The 16,308-nt window shown below is 45.6% G+C and overlaps 8 protein-coding genes across 8 annotated transcripts; 2 read left to right on the top strand and 6 right to left on the bottom strand. All coding sequences in view use genetic code 12, as the record gives it.

The window, feature by feature from the left end:
- Window positions 1-55: 55 nt before the first annotated feature.
- Window positions 56-1,771, top strand: SSK1 (mitogen-activated protein kinase kinase kinase; the record flags this gene model as incomplete). The annotated part of the gene is made up of 1 exon (XM_025484542.1): window positions 56-1,771. The coding sequence occupies one exon, from the start codon at window positions 56-58 to the stop codon at window positions 1,769-1,771; it is 1,716 nt and encodes a 571-aa protein (XP_025342757.1).
- A 1,887-nt stretch (window positions 1,772-3,658) lies between these two features.
- Window positions 3,659-4,999, bottom strand: GDI1 (Gdi1p; the record flags this gene model as incomplete). Its single annotated transcript, XM_025484541.1, has 1 exon — window positions 3,659-4,999. One exon carries the CDS (start codon window positions 4,997-4,999, stop codon window positions 3,659-3,661), a length of 1,341 nt encoding a protein of 446 aa, XP_025342756.1.
- A 519-nt stretch (window positions 5,000-5,518) lies between these two features.
- CXQ85_000806 (putative Xaa-Pro dipeptidase) lies at window positions 5,519-6,943 on the bottom strand (the record flags this gene model as incomplete). The annotated part of the gene is made up of 1 exon (XM_025484540.1): window positions 5,519-6,943. One exon carries the CDS (start codon window positions 6,941-6,943, stop codon window positions 5,519-5,521), a length of 1,425 nt encoding a protein of 474 aa, XP_025342755.1.
- Window positions 6,944-8,365: 1,422 nt separating this feature from the next.
- Window positions 8,366-9,304, top strand: CXQ85_000805 (proteasome regulatory particle lid subunit; the record flags this gene model as incomplete). The annotated part of the gene is made up of 1 exon (XM_025484539.1): window positions 8,366-9,304. The coding sequence occupies one exon, from the start codon at window positions 8,366-8,368 to the stop codon at window positions 9,302-9,304; it is 939 nt and encodes a 312-aa protein (XP_025342754.1).
- Window positions 9,305-9,366: 62 nt separating this feature from the next.
- Window positions 9,367-10,329, bottom strand: SAM35 (SAM complex subunit; the record flags this gene model as incomplete). The annotated part of the gene is made up of 1 exon (XM_025484538.1): window positions 9,367-10,329. One exon carries the CDS (start codon window positions 10,327-10,329, stop codon window positions 9,367-9,369), a length of 963 nt encoding a protein of 320 aa, XP_025342753.1.
- A 195-nt stretch (window positions 10,330-10,524) lies between these two features.
- CXQ85_000803 (polyamine acetyltransferase) lies at window positions 10,525-11,253 on the bottom strand (the record flags this gene model as incomplete). The annotated part of the gene is made up of 1 exon (XM_025484537.1): window positions 10,525-11,253. The coding sequence occupies one exon, from the start codon at window positions 11,251-11,253 to the stop codon at window positions 10,525-10,527; it is 729 nt and encodes a 242-aa protein (XP_025342752.1).
- A 444-nt stretch (window positions 11,254-11,697) lies between these two features.
- Window positions 11,698-12,864, bottom strand: HAT2 (Hat2p; the record flags this gene model as incomplete). Its single annotated transcript, XM_025484536.1, has 1 exon — window positions 11,698-12,864. The coding sequence occupies one exon, from the start codon at window positions 12,862-12,864 to the stop codon at window positions 11,698-11,700; it is 1,167 nt and encodes a 388-aa protein (XP_025342751.1).
- A 119-nt stretch (window positions 12,865-12,983) lies between these two features.
- CXQ85_000801 (uncharacterized protein) lies at window positions 12,984-15,464 on the bottom strand (the record flags this gene model as incomplete). The annotated part of the gene is made up of 1 exon (XM_025484535.1): window positions 12,984-15,464. One exon carries the CDS (start codon window positions 15,462-15,464, stop codon window positions 12,984-12,986), a length of 2,481 nt encoding a protein of 826 aa, XP_025342750.1.
- Between the last annotated feature and the right edge of the window lie 844 nt (window positions 15,465-16,308).

The raw sequence follows: 16,308 nt of genomic DNA, 5'->3' as shown, positions 1-16,308 counted from the left end.
CGCAACCAAGAGAGTATGGGTGAAGAAGGAAGACGGTCCCCCTACAACGCTCATGATGGGGCCTCAAGACTTGGTGGATGACCTCAAACTTGCCATCACATACAAATATCCTACAACGCTAGCGCGTCAGTTTGACCCTGCTGACCTTCAGATTCATCTCAAGGTGCCCGACGAGCCAGTGAAGAAACATAAACCTAAACAGAGTTCGCTTAATAGAATCGTGCTGGAACAAGAAGAGTCCAATAGTCTGAATAGTGGAAGTGGTATTGCAACCAGTCGGCTGCCTTCGTTACCAGCAGCCTCCACATTTGGCGGGTCGATTGTGGTGTTGGAGCCTGACCAGAACATATGGGATATCTTAGATGAGTACTTTGGAGGATCCATGCACATGGGAGAGGCACTCAATATTGTTGCTGCTCAAAGACAACCGTCAATGCCATATGGGTTTGTGGATGTTCCCGATAGATTTAATCTGCGGCCTCTTGATTTCCCCCAGGGCCACAGGATATCTAGCTCCATGGAAGGAGGCATTATCCCTCCTGCTCGTGGTACTTCGCCAACGAATGTTCTTATGAACAACTACCATCATCCTAAACCGCAGCACGCATTCCAAGTGAATGCTAATACCATCACTAAGAACACGTCCGTGTCTCCATCTCTTTCACACCATCGTCTATCTCCTGTTAATGGAGCTGTCAACGTCCATAAGAGATCGCACTCTAATCCTCCACAACTGCCTTCTATGGCCAACGTTAACCATATGACGAAGAACAATGGCCAAGCGGTGTTGCTTCTACCGAAAAACTTTACCTTGGGAGAGCAAAGTCATCTCAAACGTTATTCTTTGGATGAGAATATGGTCAACAAGAATTTCCCAGCGTCGGGCCACGGCAAGTCGTTGTCTGATTCTACGAACGTCACCAGTATTGGAGTCAATAAGGAAGCTGGTGACTCGTCTTCAGATTTGGAAGAAAGAGCTAATGCCACTTCCCGCAAGACAAGCCAGGAGCTTTCTCGTTCAGCTAGCGGCGCTCATGAGCTTCCAACAGAAGTCAAGCCAAAAAGATCTGATAGCGGCAAGAGCGCTCCAGGTACGCCGTCTAAATCTTCAAATGGCCGTGACGGGCTAGCTCCAGCAGACGTAAGAGATGCCAAACCAACCTCCACATTCGAAAGAGTTCTTCCGTCCCTTCTCGTTTTGGTGGTGGAAGATAACGCCATTAATCAGGCCATTTTGGGCGCTTTCTTGAGAAAACACAAGATTAGATACCAGATTGCTAAGAATGGTCAAGAGGCCATCGATAAATGGAGAAAAGGTGGATTCCATCTTGTTCTAATGGATATCCAGCTTCCGGTAAAGTCTGGAATTGAAGCTACAAAAGAGATTCGTTACTTAGAGAAGGTAAACAGAATCGGTGTATTTGCCCAGCATGAACTCTCCAAGCTGAATGGCCAAAGTTTGAAGGAAGACGAGAAACTAGACCTCAGCGTCTTCCGTTCTCCAGTTATTATCGTGGCTCTTACAGCCTCTTCCAACTCCTCGGTCGATAGAAAGAATGCTTTGACAGCAGGCTGCAATGACTTCTTGACCAAGCCCGTCAACTTGGTTTGGTTGCAAAATAAGATCACAGAGTGGGGTTGTATGCAAGCGCTTATTGATTACGACGGCTGGAAGGTGAAGAGATCTTCGAAGGGTGAGCCAGCGAAGGTTGCCGTCAAGAAAGCCCCTGGAAATACCAAAGAATTGGAGAAGCCATTGACTGCTTCCTAGGTCTCCTAGTGTTACCAACATGTGTGGTGTACTGGTGAGCTTTTTCACTTCAGCGAGGAAAAAATTAAAGCTTGACTAGTTGAAAGAGCTACACCCACAAGGCCCTTACAGAAAGAAGATGTCAGAAGAAAATACTCAAACCTCCACCGACATTTCCACGGAAGACTCCACCAAGAAGGACACTGTTTTGCCTTTGGAGGTCATTGATCGCGCCATTGGCACTGACATCAAGATTCTCCTCACCAACAACAAGGAGTTTACCGGTAAGCTCGTTGGCTTTGACGATTTCGTCAACGTCGTGTTGGAAGAGGCCACTGAAATCGATGGCGACGGTAACCAGGGTAAGAAGATTAAGCGTATGTTGTTGAACGGCTCCCAGATCGCCATGTTGAGCCCATCGTTATAAGCTTGACGTGTATTTTAATTTAGAGGCATGGACGGCCGAGGCCAGCCTTTGGCTTCTCCAGACGCTCCATGAATGAAGTTTTCAGGATCTTGTAAGATGCCATTGGAGACGTGTTCATCGAGGGGAAACAACGCCAGCAGAACCAAGGCTTAGCTTCAAGTACCCCAAAGCACTCGACCGTATCCCTGGGGAATACCCAAACAAATCGTCTGAAACATCTTCAAAAGATACGAAAATGCTTCCAGAAGCTTCCTTGCCGTTAGCTTTGCCTTGCTGCTTAGTCGTGCGGCAGTGGCAATTTCGCAGTGCCCTATGTATCACTAATATCAACACCCCGGACTTTACCTACTCCACCTGATACGTCCTTGTAGAATGAAACTCACCATCTCCAACTCCAATAATGGCGATATTTTGGCCATAGACTTCCCCAGCAGTCTTACTATCGAAGATTTGAAAGCCTACCTTGAAGTGGAGACCAATATACCTCCCAGCTCACAAACCTTGATCCATAACTCCAAAGCCCTTGTGGATTCGAAAAAAACCCTCGAAGAAAGTGGAATTCAAGATGATGACTTGATAGCTTTATCCCAAAGGTCTCAGAGCTCACAGACTCCAATGCCCCAACAGGCTTCTTCTTCTCCAAACACTCAAAACACGAACCAGCCAACCTCGTTTGACCAGAACCCACAACTTGATTCTACAATTGAAGGTATGAGATTACAAGCACTTCTGAACCCTATGGCTTTGGAACAGATGAGATCAATCAATCCAGGATTGCACTCTTCAATTAACAACCCTACTCAGTTCAGAGAGGCGTTTCTTCAAACAGCCCAGGCCATGCAGAATCCCACCAGAAGAAACGAAGACGAGCTTCGAAGACTTGAAGCTGATCCAGATGATCCAGCAAACCAGGCAAGAATCATGGAGATTATCAGACAGCAGCAGATAGACGAGAACTTGCAATTGGCTGCTGACATATCACCAGAATCGTTTGTTCCTGTTAGCATGTTGTACATTAAGCTTAGGATTAAGGGTACGAGTATTTATGCTTTGGTGGATTCTGGAGCTGCTCATACGATTATTTCTTCTGAGATCGCTGAAAAGTGTGGGTTGTCTAACTTGATTGATACGAGGTATATCACTGAAGCTAGAGGTGTGGGTAAGCAGACATCCAAGGGTAGAATCCACAGTGCCCCAGTGAGTATTGGTGACTCGAACGCCGATATTCCTTGCTCGTTTACTGTTTTGGATTGCAATGTCGACTGCCTTTTCGGCTTGGATATGCTTAAAAGACATAAGTGCAGCATTGACTTGAGCAAGAATGCATTGGTTATAGGCGACATCGAAACACAGTTCTTGAGTGAGCTGGAGATCGAAAAGCACATCAAGCCTATGGATAGATAGACACTATGATTCTACAATAGCAAGGTTATCTCATCTAAATTCTGTAGCATGAACGTATATAATGTACTCTTAATGGTTTACTCGTCGTGTTCGAAGTCACGGTCGGCAGCACGGTTCTCCAAAACCAATGGCTTACCAGTGACACGGAAGTAGAGATCCTTGATGTCGTCGGTGGCAGACTCGAAATGGGAGGAAGCGTCGTAACTCTTGGAAAGGTAGATGCTGTTCTCGCTGCCGTCATCTTGTGGCTCATACAACTCTGCAAGGCCCATCAAGGTGTCAAGACGGGAGCCCAAAAGCTTGAAGGCAGGCTCCAACTCAACGTGTGGGGTAGCGGTCTCCACAATTGTGGAAACAATGGCCAAGTAGTAGCCCTTTGGAACAACACAGTGGACATCAGACAAGACGGCTATGTAAATGTCGTTTTGTCTGCCGACCTGGTTCTGTGGGATGATGATTTGAACAGAGTCCAAGTCGTGAGTATTAGGAACTGGGTGATCCATAATGCACATGGCTCTGATAACCTTCTGGCCAGTCTTCTTGACACGCTCAGGGAAGTAAGTAGGGTCGGCAATGACGATTGGAGCCTTAGCGACACCCTCCTTGGTCTTCACACCGGCGAATTTCTTGTCATCGTCGTACAACACCTCGTCAATAGGCGTGTCCAACATGTAAGTACCACCGTAAATGGCAGATAATCTGGCGAAACCCTGTGGCAATTCGCCCAAACCGTACAATGGGTAAATGTATGGCGACTTACCGTACTTGGCGACGGACTGGACGTAGAGAAGGATTCTCTCATAAGAAGGTCTGGCAACCTCATTAAGGTAGTCGTCGTTAGCCCACAAAGCCATTGCATGGCCAATGAAGTCCTTAGTACCTCTTTCTAACCCGAAGTGGGTAAACACCTCGTTCATGGTGTTCTTGTCCAAGTCCAAACCCTGGTGGGTGGAGGCCACGTTATCGTCGTAGTTGGCGACGAACTCAAGGAATCTCTTCATTCTTCTCTTCTCAAAGATACCCATCAAAGACGACTTCAATGCCTCGACTTCGTTAGATGGAACCTTACTGATTCTGCCAGATCTGTACACGTAACTGCCGCCAATCTGCTTGAACTCCATGTACTTGGTCACATCTGTGTGTACAAGAATGTTGGCCAACTCACCATTGGCCATCAAAAACTTGGGAATCAAATCGACACACCAGTCTCTGTCTCTACCGGTAATAGTCTCTGGTTTCTGGGCAGAAGGCTTGAACTTACTGTACAATTGCAGCAAGTTCAATGAAGCCAGTTCACCACCATAGAAGTCCTGCTTGTCAATGTGGAGCACTTTCTTGCCATCCACAGACAAAAGACCAGAAAGAACACACTCGGTAAGACCAGTGCCGAGGACAATGACGTCGTAGTTTTCGTCCATGTTTTGTGTTGTTGTCTCGCTGAAAGCACAAACTGGGGGAGCAATGGATATAAGGGTTACCTGGGAGGTGTAGGTTGCAGGCACATCCGTACACCACACAAGGGTAGATAGCTGAATCGGTGAAGGGAAGGCAAGAAGGAAGGTGTGGTTTTGTTAGTTGTCTAAAATGAAGTTGTAAGGGCCTTAATAGTTCTTTACTTAATGGTTTTAGGGTGTTTGTGTGGGGAAAAATGGTCCTTGCTTGTCGCATATAGTGAAACATGGAATCGCAGTTCCCCAAAATACGGACCAGTCGGGGTTCTACGAAATGGGAAGAGTTCACAATGTCAAGCTCATATATAGTTGTATGTGTTCTTAAACATTGCCCTCCAGACATTTACTGGTTGGAAATGCCATTGGATGAGCCCAGAGCTGGTTATCATTCCAGATCTTCAATTTCGCAGCCATTCGGTACCTACAATCAGAGTCTCCAACGTATCGTCTTACTATTCACATACGGCCTTTTGCCGTCCATATCCCTTAAATCACATTGTGGAATCTGTCCTTACCCTGAGCGGTGCTCTCCTTGATGATCTTAGAGATCTCGTGTGGGTCAGAAGTGATCTTGGTGAAGTTCTCGAAACCGTCCTTGGTGATAAGCAAGTCATCCTCAATTCTGACACCACCAATAGAGTAGTACTTGTCGAGAACATCAGTGTTGATGTATTTCACCTTCTCTGGGTCCTCAAGCACATCCTTCAACAAGAATGGAGAGAAGTACACACCTGGCTCATCGGTAAGCACCATACCTTCCTTAAGAGTACGACGCAATCTCAAGTATCTCAACTTTGGATCTGGGTCGTCGTAGTTAGGACGTCCACCGACATCGTGAGTGTCCATACCCAAGACGTGACCAAGACCGTGTGGGAAGAAACGAGCAGAGATGCTCGAATCGAAGATCTCTTGCTCTGGGTAGTCCTTGAAAATACCCAATCTGATGAACTCCTTGATCATGACTCTGTGGGCAGTCAAATGGATATCGTCCCAACGAGCACCAGGCTTGATCATGTCCATGGTCTTGCGCTGCATGTCCAAGACAAGGTTATAGATGGTAAGGTGCTCCTCGGTCCAGTCACCGTTGATAGGGAAACATCTGGTAACGTCAGAAGCGTAGCAGCTCCATTCAGCACCAGCGTCTATGAGCACAGATCTCTTGTTCTCAATTTCGTCATCGTTCTTGACATAGTGCAAGGTGGAACAGTTTGGACCAGAGCAACAGATAGGGTCGTAGGACTGGTACTTGGAGCCTTGTCTAAGAGCATGGTACATGAACTCAGCATGGATATGGGTCTCGTTAGTTTCAATTGGCGTAGCAGACATAACAGCAAGGTGGCACTTGTCGGTGATGAAAGAAGCGTGTCTCATCAATTCAATCTCGTACCAGTCCTTGATGAGTCTGGACTCGTCCAAGGCATGGAAGAAGTCTGGGTCCTGTTCAGTCAAGAACAGATGCACACGAGCATTGTACTTGTTGTGGTCAGTGGTGTGAATGGTGTATCCTTTAAGACCACCCACGATCTTTTCAAGGTCAGTAGCGTACTTGACTTCATCCACATCAAACTTCTTCAAGGCATCTTCAGGCAGTAATGGCAAGCCAGACCACATCACATCGTCGTAGTCAATGTCTGGAAGGATCAACGTCAACTTATCGTTGGCAGCGTCATACAACACATGGGAACCAGGAATCTCCACTCCAGACAAGTAGAAAAAGTATCTGTTCTGACGAATAGGCTTTGTCTGGTCGGAGTACTGCCAAAGCTCCAAGTCCTCACCGCTCATAAAAAACGCAAGCTTTTCAGCCAGCTTAAGCTGCTTCTTCTGTTTAAAGTGTTTCAAAACACGAGCATTATGCTCTCTGGCCGGGTACTTGTGGCCCTTCAAACTAGCTGGTCCTTCGGTGCTCATAGTTGGTTATAGATGGAGATTTTGCAACTGGCAAGAGTGCCGCACTATATATGGCAGATTTTTGTTGTACGGCACTTTTTCTTGTCTTGGTGCACGGCACTGGTACAATTTAAAGGCAGATTTTGTGGGGCAGGGGAAGCCGTTATAGTTTAGGGGTGATTTTTTGGGGGCAGGAGAAGGAGATGGGGGAGATCTGGGGATTTGAGATGGTTTTTTGGTAAGGCAGGTTTTTGTGGTGAATGGCACTGGCTGCGAATGCCAGGGCATTTTGGAGAAGAAGAAGGAAGGCTAAGAAATGGAGGCATGGGATATTAAGGGAAATTATGGGGGAGTTGAAGATGGAAGATGGTTGGGTTGGTTGGGTTTGGTGGATAGTGGTGGGGGGTTGGAAGTAGGGGAGGTGTCGGGACATTGGTGGATGTCTTCCTCAGCTACTGGTGCTCTGTATGGACTAAGCTGAGGCTTCATGGATGTATTCGCTGAAGAACATGTAGTTGTCTGTAATTTGGTATTTGGTAAGTTTATGACGGCGTATACGAATTCTGGTGGTTTTAAAGAGAAGTACATGGAAGATGGTGCTTGTTTGGGTACTTGTGCTGGCGGAGGACACAGAGTGTGAACTGTGGAAGGCCCATTTACTCTAGGCATGAAAGGCTATGGAGATGAAACAAAACAAGTACTCTTTTCAATAAATTCCTTGAATTTCCTATGTTGACGAGTCTCGAGGTTGAAGAGCCTACTCACAGTATATAATCACCAAGAGTTCCTCAAAGTGTTACTTCCTTAGCATACTTCCAGATCTAGTTTGCAGCCATTTCGAGTACTACCAGTGTAGATACAAAATGACGAATTATACAATTTTTTGAAAGTTAATATGCTCTTTTATAGTATAAAGATAAAAGTCTTTAATAGAAAACTTCATCCTTTTTTGCCTTATTTTTCCTTCCACTTTGCCAAAGACTGTTGTCCTTGTACTACCATTAGTACTACCACTTTTTATGGTTGCGAAATCTGACTAAGAAGCACTTCCAGCACTCACACCACTTAACATTAAGCATCAAAAGGAATTTCCTATAAATGGACTTGAACAATTCAAAAGAGTAAGTTTAGACCAAGACTCCCTTAAAACAGACCTATTTTTATAGCCAATCTGAACCTCCCTAGATCCACACATTGAGCTCAACCTTTCCACATATACCCTCTCTTTCCCGCCCAAACACTCCCAACTTGTATTTCCTCAAGCTTCTTCACTTCCACCAAAGACAATCATCCCCCAACACTCACTCAAAATCCATTTTTCACTCTTCCTAGCTCCATTTCTTCCATCTTCCTAGATCTGGTACAACTCCAGTAGTGCACACACCGGCTTGCCACTATCAATGCGAACAGTGAGCCACCAACATCAACTAAATCAACTACACCATGGAAAGATTACAAAGATTGCTCGGAGGTAGCAATGGCCTCGTGCAAGGAGGGGCAGCAATGAACGATGCACCTGCAATCGATAATGCCGAAACAGTCTACATTTCTTCATTGGCATTGTTGAAGATGCTTAAACATGGCCGTGCCGGTGTGCCCATGGAAGTGATGGGTTTAATGCTTGGTGAGTTCGTGGATGACTTCACTATTCACGTTATAGATGTGTTTGCCATGCCCCAGTCGGGAACTGGTGTGTCTGTGGAGGCTGTGGACGATGTTTTCCAGACTAAGATGATGGATATGTTGAGACAGACAGGCAGAGACCAGATGGTCGTGGGATGGTACCATTCCCATCCTGGTTTCGGATGCTGGCTTTCGTCCGTTGATGTTAACACACAGCAGAGTTTTGAGCAGTTGAACAAGAGAGCTGTTGCTGTGGTTGTGGATCCTATCCAGTCTGTCAAGGGTAAGGTCGTGATTGATGCTTTCCGTACCATTGACGCCACTACATTGATGAGAGGCCAGGAACCACGTCAATCTACTTCTAACGTCGGTCACTTAAACAAACCATCGATTCAGGCTCTTATTCACGGCTTGAACAGGCACTACTACTCGTTGAACATCGACTACCACAAGACGCTGTACGAAACGAACATGCTTATGAACTTGCACAAGAAGTCGTGGCAAAGCGGCTTGGAGATGGCTGACTACAACCATGCTGACCATGAGAACCTAGAGAATATCCAGAGTTTGGTGAAGATTGCCAAATTATACAACGAACGTGTTGCTGAAGAAAAAGAGTTGCTGGAAGAACAGCTAAAGACGCGCTATGTCGGTAAGCAAGATCCAAAGAAGCATTTGTCGGAAACGTCAGAGAAGGTGATCGAGGAGAACGTCTCCTCTTTGTTGACGAGCAACGTCAATTCTCTTGCCATCCAGTAGTCATTCATTCTATTTACAATGATATAATGAGAACAGGATTAATGTAGAATACCCATTGATGTTTACGAGAAACGTTCGAGGACCACGCTTCGACTCTCCTTAACTATGTCCACATAGGCATCCTTTGCAATCATTCTTCCAATATGAGTCCCTTCGCTAACGAATTGGTCAATGATGAACACAAATGCAGCGGTTTTAAGCTCAAGAATGGTCACTGACTCACTCTTTTCGCTTTCCTTAACGTAGTTCCAAATTAAAGGCAAGTTTCTTTCAAACTGGCACATTTTCTCGAAAAGAAGTTTCTGCAAAGCATCAGAACTGGACTTGTAGTAAGCGTCCTTGATATCTTTGCTTCTGGCTGCAGCATGGAATCTATTTCTGTGGAAAAGCAGTGGGTACTTGGCCTTAAAGGAATTCCACCCTGGAATATCGTTTAGAAGACGACTTATAAGAAGACTTTCAAGGTACTCATTGCCATCTGCTTCCTTTAAAAAGCCAAAAATCTTAGTTAACCTTGTTCTATTAGAATTGGCAACATCCGAAAGAAGTATAAGTATCCACAAGTCATTGAGATCATCTAGAAACAGATTGATAAGAAGCTCAATGACACTGCCACTGAAGTTTTTCTTCGTAATAGAATCCTGAATCTCATGTGATTTCACCACATTGGCAGTATCTTTCGTTTGTTCAACCAAAATGGGCAATTCGTTGGTTGGTGATGCTTCGTATGATAACGTTACCATGCCGTAAGGAGACTTCTTCTCGTCTTTGGGAATAAAAAGACCATGGCGATGACAAAGAATAAGACAGTCAGCCAATGAAAAGGGATCTGTCGGGAGCGTTTTGCCTTCTATCTGGGCCAATCCATGAACGCCTAAAGTGAACTTTGAAGAATCCGATTTGGAAGGTTCTTTTAGGCCAAAGTAAACAAAACCTTCATCACTTTGTTCACTGAATATAGGAGGGTACGATTTTAGTGGAAATGTATCGAAAAGAGTCTTTATAGGCCCCGGTACCTGGAACATTATGAGTTGGTGATGTACTATCAATACTTTCAGTTATGCCATTGCGCGCACTTACGTAGGTTGGAAGAGAGAGTCAGTCGTGATACATATCAGTATTTCTAGATAGGGCCGGAGGCTGGGGACCGGCGGAAGCCCAGTGTTGCAAATGTGTTATGATAAAAAATTGGAACACGTCTCTTGAGTTCCTAGTGTCGATTACTCCTCCTCCTGTGGGACCAAGTCAATAGACAAGTCGTACCACGTCTCGCTGCCGTGCTTAATGTCGCTAGCACCGTGGTACTCAAAACCAATCTTCTCGTAGAATGGGATCAACTCCTTGTGTGCCACAATAATAACCTTGCTGCCCAAGTCCTGGTTGGACAACTTCTGGATATAGTCATGCATCAACAAAGTACCCAAGTTCTTACCTCTCCACTCTGGGTCAATCACCAAGCCGTGAATGGCAACGTTACGAGCGTATTCGACATGGCCAGCGTCCTTGTCCTCTTCGCTTGGCAATTCCATGGCTCCCTCGGTCAACTTCTCGGTGGGGGTCTTGGTAGCGGTAATGTGACCAATCAACACCTCCTTAACCACAGACAGCTTAACAGGCAAGCTCTGGTAGTCCTCCTCATCGTTCTCCTGGTCCAGGTCTTTCAGAGCCTTGTTGTTGGCTTCAACCTTATCGTCAGAATCCTTCTTGGAAGCATTCTCAGCGTTCAATTTCTCTGCAACTTCAGGCAAGTTGATGGCATTGTACTTGACACCATACTCCCTGATAAACAAGCCGGAACATAGTTCAGGGCAAGCAATTAGTCTGTATTGCAACTTTTCTCTGTCAGCTCTCTCATCTTCGGGAAAGCCCTTGTTCTCGAGCAGAACACATTTATCGAGGTCCTCCACCGTCAAAGGACGAATGGACAAGTTCGGCGGGAAATCGGACATAATAAAGCTAGCTTTCGGCGGAAGTAGGATGGGCTTTAGAGAGGCAAACTGGGAATTGACGAGTACTCACTGAGATCTAACACTGGGTAGTGCGAGGCTGAAAATCTATCACGGAGCCGTACTGGTACGGGTCACAAGATGGAAGCAATGTAGGGGAGCTCTGAATTTAGAGAATTTTAATAAAGGTAGATGGAATTAGCTTTGGTATTTGTTTACCATTGACTATGACAGGGAGGCTTTTAGAAAGCATATATCGGATGGGATGAGATATTTCTGTCCGTAGTGAGTACTCACCAGAGCCACAACAGGCTGACGCACCATGATGCAGTAAGTCTGGTCAATGACACTTGCTCTGTGAAGATAAGAAAAAAAAAATGTCGATTTTTTGAAACGACAATTTTTCGTAGTTCTTGTAGCAACAAAGTGCTTTGAGCTGCTGCTTATTTACTCGAGCTCGTTGTCTTTAGGAGCAGCTGGTGTGTCTTTCACCAAGGACAGACTGACTTCCCATAAGTGTACAATGTTATCATCAGCAACGGAGGCAAGCGTCCAGTCGTCAAATGGACACCAACTGAGGTCAGTGACACCGCCAGTGTGACCTGCGTGCATCATAAAGATCTCTGGACATCCATCTTCGGCATCTTCTTGTGTCTGTTCCTCTCCAATCTTGGCCAAATCCCAAAGAATAACTCTTCTGTCCTGGGAACCCGAGGCAATAATACCGTCTTTGTGTGGAGAGAACTCAAGACTTGTGATGGCGTCGCCATGGCCCATCATTGTGTGAAGTGGAGTGCTAGACTTGGAGATTTTTCTCAAATCCAAAAGGTTGATATTGGAGTTGGTATTACCAAGCGCAAGCAAGTTACGAGAAAAGGGCGAGAACGAAAGCGAGTTAATACCCTTGGAATCCTCGTTGTGGAAGGTATGCACGGCCTTTTCTGGAGTACGAATATCGAATAGTAGCAACAGCTTATCATCAGATACAGATCCGAATAAGTTCTCATCGAAGTGGTGCCACTTGACATCATTCACAATATCGCTATGGTTCTGGAATTTGTGCACGAGACCGCCGTTCTTATCGAGATCGCCAACGTTAGTCAACGCCACGGAATGGTCATCCGAAGAGGAAAGCAAATAATTGTCCTTGAAGCTGTTCCATGACAAACCATAACCGTTCTCGGTGTGAGGAGAAACATGGCCAAACTTTTCATTGTTAGCCAAGTTGTAAAAGTCAAGTTCGCCTCCACCATTAATTGTAGCAATTACATCAGGGTTCTGTGGCTTGTAACGGGCTCTGTTGACCTCACTTGAACACTCAACCTTCTGTGTAATCTTGATCTTCGAGGAGATCTTTTTATCGGAGCCTTTGATTGGCAATTGTGTGGAAGCAACTTTCAAGTGGTCCTGGGCTTCGCCAGATGTATGGGTTCCAAGCAACAACTTGGCGTTAATCACGTCTGATGTTTCCAGCTTAGGTAACCATTGCACTGTGAGGGAAGGCCATGTAAGAGCAGTCTCGTTGATGAACTCATACATGTATTTACAGTTCTTTCTCCAGAGCTCATACTCGTCTTTGATATCGAGCTGCTGCTGATTAGGATTTTCTGTCATTATGAATAAATACTAAGGCGGTTCGAGATGTTTCTTGAAACGCGCTCCAACACGATGTAGAGGAATATCAACACTTTCATCACGTGTACTGATTTGCAGCCACCAGGCCAAAAGGTGGACTAAACAACTTCAGAAAAGCCTGAAAGTTCGAGTTGCTCATATGCGTCAATGAGTTTGAGTGCTGAACGAATGTGTTCAAAGTATGGCGAGCCTGGCTTTTCCGTAATCGGTCTTATTTCATCAGCTTCGGACTCGCTCATGGAAAAATCGTCAACATTGGTCTCCAGACTAGGGTTATGAGAAAGCGAGGACCGGTCTTGGATTTCTTTATACCTCATTGAGTTGAGATTATGTGTAAGAATGTCTTTGATGCCCGTGTTCTTGAGTCTCTTTCTCAACTTTGGTGTCTTCGTCACCCTCACAAAGAATGAGCGAATGCCTTTATCTTGATGCGCAGCAAGCCAAGTCTTGAGAATATTGGCGGCGGACGAGTCCAAGTAAATCATATCCTCTAAATCAAAGATCATATACTTGGTCATGGATTTGTCTCTGCTTCTTTTCAGAGCAGGATGCGCCTTGACGGAACCATACATCTCCACACGTTTGAGTCGAGCTCGTAAATCACTGGCATTAGTGAATGTTAAGGGCTCGGGGATTCGAATAATCAAGCATCCTTCAATCTCTTCAAGTGCTTGAAAATTAAGCGGTCTGAAGTTATCTGTGAATAAGTTGAGCTGAGGGATTCCAGGGTTCTCGTCATCATTCTTTGGTGGAATATAGTCCTCGAAGCCATCGTCAAAAGCTTGCAGATGAAGGTCAGCATCGAGGAAGGTATTGGTACCGGGAACCCGACCCAAGATTTGAATTCTAGATTCCGCCGAATTGCGAATAACTCTGAGTAATGAATAGATCAAACCGACTGCTATACCAGCTTCCATTGAAAAAAAGAGCGTCGTCAAGACGGTTATAAAGAAGGTTATTAGCTCATCATATCCTTTACTGATCCAGTGGAAGTAGAGCTCTTTTGGAACCTCAGTGATAAGAGAAATACCAATAACGGCTGTGATAACGCTAAGGGTGCTCTTGGGGATATAATGCAAGTACTCAAGCACAGAGCTGAGGGTTGCCAATGATATTAAACCCATGATTGCTCCAGAAACAGTCGTCTTTGCTGAAATGGCATTTACCTTTGATCTGCCGTAGCCTCCAAAGGCTGGTAACGCACCCAAGAATGAACCTGCAATATTGATTGCACCCAAAGCAACAAGCTCACGGTTTGAAGAAATTGGCAAGTCGTATCTTGAGCCCAAGGACTTTGAAGCTGTAGTTGATTCGAAGAAACCAAGCATGGCACAGGTGAAGCCAGACGAACTTAATTGGCGCATCAAAGGCCACATCTTTTCAGAGAATGGATGATAAAGATGGATATCGTTGGTAACATCTTCAAGAGCTCCAACTATATCAAGACCCATGCGGTTCCAGCGGAACTTCATACACAAGATAGTAGATACAAGCACAACTATCAAAATCTCCGGGATGTAGATAGCGAGCCTCCATCTAGGGGACTGGGACTTTGAGGCACGAGACTTGAAGATACGAATAGCCATGACGCCAAAGAAGGCAACGAAACTAACCTTCATCGTCAAGGCATGAGAATCCTTATAGTGGTACATCAAGAAACGCACCTTGTCAAAAGGCGAGTGAATGTCCATGTCGTCCAGATCGTTTATTACGTCGTCCAAGATACCATTAAGGCCAAGCATTGAAATGGAGGAGTTGATAATCATGACAATACCCACACCACAAATGAATCCCTTCAAGAGACTCTCACAAAGCACATTATCAAGGAACCCAAACCTGGCAATCCCAAAACCAAGCAAAGTAGCACCACTGACAAAAGTGATAGCACAGATATAAATAACTGGGTCGATGTTCTTCTTCTTAGCGTGGTGCAAGAGCGGTTCCACTGCCTGGCCCACGATCAACGAAATGGGAGCTTCTGGACCCACAATCATCTGGGGAACAGAGCCAAAGATACAGTATATCAACGGGGAAATACCCAACGAGTACAAACCCGTAGTGATCGGCAGTTTAGCCAACGAGATAGAATATGAAATAGCAAGCGGGATCTGGAACAGCGCTAACGAGACACCACCTATAAGGTCCCCCACAAAGTGAGAGAACGAGTACTCGTGGATCCACGACAAAATGGGAAGGTAGTAAGGAAGCAAAACGGAAAACTTGGGCTGGTTGTGTCTCAATGCTGGCGTGTACTCAGATATCAGCGACCCCTGGTGTTGTAGGACTCTCTCCCCACGTCTAGGCGGGACGTCAATACTATACGACTGGTCCATCAGAGTTGATGTTTCGCCAGGATGAGATCTAAGACTGAGTAATTCAGCGTCAATAGGTCTCCTAGCAGCCTTGAGGTGCAGCGACGACGAGTTGCCCTGCTCCATATCACTCAGGCGCTGGAGCAAAGGTTCCTTCTCTCTGTTGACTCTTCTTCCAGAAACAAGCCTAGCGTTAGGAGACGCAATACGGTCAAGGTCGTCTTTGTCCTTAAGCTGGCCTCTGCCACGCGGTGTAGGGCTCTTCATGTTGAATAGTGGTAGTGAATGTGGATATGGCTAGGTAAGAAGTAGTAGTAGATCATACATGCGTAGTGGAGTCAGTCGCATTATCGTGCATTATGGGAACACTGTTTGCCAGAGATATTACACAAAAGGAGGGCAAGGAGGTTGTGAAAGAGGGAAAAGCTGTTTGGAGAGGTTTTAGGGGGAGGAAGAAAGAACTTGTTGTTTTTGATCCACTTGTTTATGGCTGTTTGTGAGGGTTTGGTGGACTACTGGTTGGTTGCAAATGTCCAATGGAATGGTTGCGAAAGTAGCCGCACAAGGCTGGAGAAGCCAGAAGAGTCGGCTGGAATTGTGGAGATTGGTTTGGCTAGGAAGGTCTTCTGAGGGGCCTGTGTTTCTGTTAATATGGCAGTGTTGGTTCTACGATGTCTCTAAGACTTGTAGTACCTGGTCATTGTCCAATCAGAGGAATAGTGAAAGTCATCAGAGGGCAGTTCCGGTGGGGAAGAGTGACGTTCCAAGAAAAGGTTTTTTAAAGTCATCGATAATCGGTTTATTGGGGTATTTGGAGAATTAAGGCGCCTTGTTCTCAGGAGGGCATCGCTAATGGACTCTGCAGTGTGGCTTTTGGTTGCAAAATGCCTTCAGTGCGGTGGGCCAGAGGTGGGAGCTGGGCAGAACAAGAGAGGTTGAGAGTTTTCTGTTGATAAAATTCATTTAGAGAGACATATACGTTCTTACCGGAAATCCCTTTCAACGGCTAGTGCCCTGGGATGGTTTGGTGAGGTAATATATGAGGGCTTAGTGTGCCCCGTGGGCTACAGTATGTTACAGGCGTTCATGCCAATTTATGTCCCCTCTCTGA

Source organism: Candidozyma haemuli (assembly GCF_002926055.2).
Source record: "Candidozyma haemuli strain B11899 chromosome Unknown A_2014730914, whole genome shotgun sequence".
Lineage (NCBI taxonomy): Eukaryota > Fungi > Ascomycota > Pichiomycetes > Serinales > Metschnikowiaceae > Candidozyma > Candidozyma haemuli.
This window is presented reverse-complemented; position numbering and strand designations above follow the sequence as displayed.